The sequence below is a fragment of the Cornus florida genome, unplaced genomic scaffold (assembly GCF_030987335.1).
Source record: "Cornus florida cultivar Cherokee Brave unplaced genomic scaffold, ASM3098733v1 CherokeeBrave_3.0.0_Hap2_Chr08, whole genome shotgun sequence".
Classification (NCBI taxonomy): domain Eukaryota; kingdom Viridiplantae; phylum Streptophyta; class Magnoliopsida; order Cornales; family Cornaceae; genus Cornus; species Cornus florida.
This window is the reverse complement of record NW_026775578.1, coordinates 55,533,703-55,539,605: the sequence shown is the minus strand read 5'-3', so window position 1 is coordinate 55,539,605 and position 5,903 is coordinate 55,533,703. Positions and strand designations below refer to the sequence as shown.

The following is a 5,903-nucleotide window of genomic DNA, read 5'->3' as shown; positions in this document are numbered from 1 at the left end:
CGTCTTCTACGTTCTCTGATCCATGGCTCTTTCTTAGCGGCAGACATTGCATTCCATGTCTATCTAGCACGTTTGTGCACCAAATGCATCACTGCCTTCAGTAACCTGTCATGTTTTGAGTGCTCTGTCCGATACTTTCTAATGCAGTCAGCCCTTCATGTATACATTGCATATTATCACAACTTATTTTTACATGTATCATGTATGAATTGCATATTACATCAACATATTTTTCTAAATGTTAAAACAATTAACTTCCGCAACTCAGTTTCACAATTCATAAATTAATAATAAGAACCACAAATACTTTCAACATATATGTACGAAGATTTGCATATTTCATCACCTACTATTTGTAACGCAATACAATACAAAAGTGAACAAATCAATTTATTATGCTCACAACTTATCTAAACATGTATCATGTATAAAATTAACTTATTATTTATATTGCATCAACATATTGACCTAATAAGTTCAAAAAATTAACTTCCACAACTCAATTTCACAATTCCTTAATTAATAATAACAACCACAAACACTTTCAGTATATGTAAAAAGATTTCATATTCGGAAACAACAAATTATTATTATCACAACTTTTTAAAACATGTATCATGTATCAATTGCATATATCATTACAATATTTTCCTAACACGTTAAAAAAATTAACTTCCGAAACTCAATTTCACCATTCCAAACCCTAAAATCTATATAATTAATCAATTATTTCAAAACCCTAAAATCTGAAATAAATTTCTAAACCCTAAAACTGATACATAATCAATGTTTACATATACATTAAGAACACTGTGGGAGGCGCGTTCACCAAATCCTGCTCACCACCGAAAATACCAACACTGCTTCGTCCTTCACGTGAGGTTTGTCCTTCATTTGAGACGGTTTTTGTTCTTACGTCATTGGTAGACATTGCCTTCTTCTTCTTAGGTAACTGGAACATACGTTTTGTCGCTTTCTTCCTCGTTATAGATTTTAACCTAGCCATTAAATTTTGAAATTTTGAAGTTCAGACGAAGACGAAGAGGAGAGTACAGGAGACAGATTGAAAGGAAGAAGAACAGTGGAAGGTCTAGACGACGAAGACGAAGAGGAGGGAGATTAGGGTTCTGTAATTTTACCCAAAGGTAAAGTTAAATGTAATTTTTAACAAAAAATAAAGTTAAATGTAATTATAAATCAAGAATTTTTATACGTATAATGTATAAATGTATGGTGTATTAGTATAAGTGTATGGGATATTCGTACATGTGGTAAATGAAATAATAAATCAGTAACTTTATTGTGTAAGATGCTGACTGAACGATGATGTGGCAAATGGGCTAAGATGGTTTCACCTCAGCCCTTAGATCTGCACTGGATTTGCTCTAGTGAGAGGTGCACTTGAGCAGATTCGCATTCCAAATCAACAGGGATAAGGTTAGGTTCGTTTGCCATTGGGGGTTTAATGGGTAGAACGATAGAAGATCAATTCTTGAAACTCAAACACGGTCTTTAAGATTCCGTTTGTACAATATATTTTAGTTTTTTATTCTTAATAAAATATTTATGTATAAAACTATTAAAATTTAACAAAAATAATTTATTTATCAATTTTTGATAAGTTATTTTTTTATATGGACAAATTTTTGTGTTTTTTTTTTTTTTTTTTTTTTTTTTTTTTTTTTTTTTTTTAGTTCTATGATTACTTTTTCTCCGATTAGTTTTTGGTTTGACATAATTGTCCTTTATTTTCAAATAAAAATGTTAGTAGTATTATCCTCTATATAAAAAAATGTATAGAACAACCCTACTATTTAACAAGTTCATATGATTTTTAACATTTCAAAATATGTGCGAATTGTCTCTTGATATTTATTGATTGTCAATTTTGATAATATTTTTTAATAAAAATCTCAAAATATTCTTAAAATTTGAAATAAATGCTTTTTATTTTATTGTCTTAAGGGTATTTTCGTTTTCAAATTGAGAAAATATTTTTATTTGCTCAAATTAGAAATTGTAGAAGTCTTTTTTATTTTTTATTTTTCAAACACCATAGAATATTTGCATATTCTTCATATAATAGATTTATTTATTTATTTATTATTATTTATTTATTTATTTATTTATTTTATCAGTTTACCCTTACAATTCGGAATGTCAGATTTTACTATAATCCCATGATAATGATTGAGACTGAATTTTGAAAATTAAAATAAAGTCATAGGCACATATATTGAAAAACTATAAACATAGTCACATATATTGATAACTAACAAAAAGTGTTCAGTTTATTTAGGATTTTCACAGAAAATCTTACTAAGATTTTCAATGAAAATCTGAATTTTCAACCAAGTCTAAAAAAGCAGCAGAACTCAACAACACTTCCTTTGACATGGTCATGCCCTTAATAGGTACCTAAGGAAGTAAAAGTACCTCAAAACACACAATTCAAAACACACACATTTCTATCATCATCAAAGCAAAATAGAGCTACTTTGACATGGTCATGCCCTTAATAGGTACCTAAGGAAGGAAAAGGACCTCAAAACACGCAATTCAAAACACACACATTTCTATCATCATCAAAGCAAAATAGAGCTACCAATCAATTTTATTATCAATCCCAAAGCTAATTGATCATCAATTAGTCTTCCTGCAATTCTTCCTTATCTCTCCATTCGATCCGGTGAGGGGGCTGATGTCTCCCATTTTAACCATGGCCGCGGCAAAATCAGAAGTGAAGCTGCTCTGGCTGTTGCTATAGGATCTCACAATCGAATCGGCTGATCCGCCGTTGAACAACTGTTGATCGGAGTGGAGCAGCCCCCTCCGGTTGACAAGGTTCTTGTAATAGTTGTTGTCGAAAGCTGTGGGAGATTGAAGGTCAAGAGGTGCCAAATTGTTGTCCCCTGAGCCTGCGGTTCTTGGACAATTCCCTTGCCTTGTCTGAACTAATGAAGCGTCAATGTTTGTCTCATTGTACAAGCGTGCCCTGAATGAAGTACCCCTTGCTTGTCCAATGGTGTGAGAACCTACAAGTTTTATAAAAGACAATAATGTCATTCAAACTTAATAATCTAATCGATAAGTTTAATTGAGTTTCTTATTCATTTGATACATTAAGAACCAATTTATTAAAAAGTTAAGTTGTTCTGTCACTATAGTACTTGCTTAGTATGAGATGAATAAGACATCTTTCGAGAGAGAATCGACCACATAACGTTATCAATGAGCATCATTTCAAGTGATAGAAGAGGGTTGAGAATTTGAAACTTGTTGAGGTTTGTTCGAACTTTCGAGATTAAAATATCACAATAATAAATAAAAGACGAACCAGCTAAAGCAACCATGTCCTTGGTAGAAAGGCCAAGAGAATTGAATCTTGAAATGAGGTTATTGAGGTTAGAAGTTGGAGGAGGAATGCCGTTATTGGCAGCAGACTGGCTTGTTGTCCTAGCATCTCTTCTTCCGAGCTTGACATTCCAGCTTGGCCCTCCAAGCTAGAAATTAGATCACATAAGAAAGTACGTGATTTAATGAGAGTAATGCTAGTAAGAGAGCTCTATCGTAAATACAATAATTGATGTAGCACTTGGATTTCTAGGGGACTTACTGTAACAACAGAGTCTCGAGAAGCAATGGCTAATAAATCAGCACATGAGACTACACCGGGGCATGCCTTTTCAACAACGGATTTTATATTGTCAACGACATCAAATCCCCTAGCGGAGTTCAAATACGGGACTGCCCTCTTCTCTCCGGTGAAGGAAGATGTGTCGTCGAGGAGGATGGATCCATCGCATCCCTGACAAAGTCAAGAAGAAGCAGATAAGGTTTAGTAATTGGACCTCATAAAAATTAAGAATCAGTTAGTCCTTTTCTCTGTGTTTTTTGGTCAATAATTTTAGACCTATCTCTGTTATAATCTTGACGCTTCCCAAACCTTTGGGCCAAGTTCAGGTCCATCAATTTTATATTGGGTATTATTGGGGGGCATTTTCAGGTTTCAACTGCCCAATATTATTCAACAAGATGACCCCTTCAAATAATGATAGTGACTCCATTGTTTACTCTGAATAGGAAAAAGACAATAAACAATTGTGACTAACGGTGGCAAAGCAAATAAGCTCAGCATCTTACTTACGAATAAATAGTCAGGAATTAAAATTCACTTAGGAAAATTTTTGGGGTACTTGTATGGTGTATGTGAGATACGGGATTGTAAGTATTCAGTGATGGATTGTGAAATATTCTAAGAAGTTCGAGACACACAAAAATAATAATAAAAACAATAAAAAGGAGAATTCCTTCTCTCTTTTTTTTTAAAAAAAAAAAAGAAAAAAGAAAAAAGAAGGGTATATATATATATATATATATATATATATATATATATATATATATATATATATATATTCTTTTAACAAGGCTAATCTACTCTAAACACTAGTGACATTTCAATCCGAGTTGGGCTAAACTTGTGAAAGTGACCCAACATAAACTCTTTGACCTAATGATCTCACCCCTGAGGAAAGAAAATGGAATTTAAGACGACTATTGTGGCATAACACATTTAGGTAAGTTAAGGACTAACCCCACGGCACGAGACTCCTGTCATTGCATGACCTAGAAAGGGTTAGGTGACATTTAGGTAACTTAAAAAAATAAAAATATTAGTAGCTAGCAAGTGTGAGAACAAGTAAAATTACATTAACAAAACAGTCATGGAAGAATAAGCGAAGAAGAGAAGCCCCCATCCTAGCTTCTTTTGAAATTGCAGATTGCACTGCAGATTTGACTGTGGTAAAAAGATTTGGACAAGAATTGGAGTAAAAATTTGTTAAGAGTTGAGCTGAAGAGCTCCCAATAAAGAGCACAAGAAAAGCCAAAGTCACAATGGCCATGAAAGAAGAAAATGAAGCCATTGTTGTATTACAATTCAACAATAGAGAGAGAGCTAGAGAGATCAATGTGTGATGTGTGTGTTGTGAACATAGTGTAACAAGTAATAGTATATATAGAGTTTTTCTCTCAAGGTATTGGCTTTGGCCAGGTTACCTAACTCAATGACTCAATTTGCATGGCATGTCTACGTTGAAAGCGGGAAAAAGCTATAAAGTAATAAGTGATTGACTGATTAATTTAATTGATTTAGTGAGAAGTGATAAAAATAAAAAATAAAATAAAATAAAGGTTGTTGCGTGTATGTTCTTTTAGAAAAGATATGCTACCAAGACAGTGTGACATTTAGGTTTATGTTTTTGTCAAAATGGGTCCCAATAAACCAACTTAATCTATGATTTGGTGATGACTCGAGAGATCATACCAATAAAGGCTGATTAAAATGGGATTTTTTCGACTTTATAAACAAGTGTTAATATTTGACTTTTCTATTGAAACTATCTTTGGTTACTAAATATATGCAATTTTAATTTGGAGTAGGACCTAAGTTATTATTAAAATAAAAGCACTACACGTCAATATATTATATATATAGCTATCATATTTTTCAACGTGGACATTATTTACATAAAGTGGTTGCCGTCTACACTATACACGTCAATTATGGAAGAAATTAAAAAAAAGTAGCAGATGAAATTAACTCTAATTATTTGATTACATGACTTTTAATTAGGGGTGGTAAATGGGCGGGTTGGATCGGGTTTGGGTTGGGTTGAAAATGGGCGGATCAATATGAGTCAAGACCCATATTTAACCCGTTCAAAAAAAAGTAACAGATGAAATTAACTCTAATTATTTGATTACATGACTTTTAATTAAGGGTGGCAAATGGGCGGGTTGGGTCGGGTTTGGGTTGGGTTGAAAATGGGCGGATCAATATAGGTCAAGACCCATATTTAACCATTTCTGAACGGGTTGAAAATGGGCAGGGTCAACCCGTT

General features: G+C 32.9%; 1 protein-coding gene across 1 annotated transcript; it reads right to left on the bottom strand.

The window, feature by feature from the left end:
• Positions 1–2,263: 2,263 nt before the first annotated feature.
• LOC132268657 (peroxidase P7-like) lies at positions 2,264–4,970 on the bottom strand. Its single transcript, XM_059769472.1, has 4 exons — positions 4,710–4,970; positions 3,617–3,808; positions 3,338–3,503; positions 2,264–3,035 (listed from the first exon to the last, which is right to left on the bottom strand). The coding sequence occupies exons 1-4, from the start codon at positions 4,923–4,925 to the stop codon at positions 2,644–2,646; spliced, it is 966 nt and encodes a 321-aa protein (XP_059625455.1). The 5' UTR covers positions 4,926–4,970; the 3' UTR covers positions 2,264–2,643.
• Between the last annotated feature and the right edge of the window lie 933 nt (positions 4,971–5,903).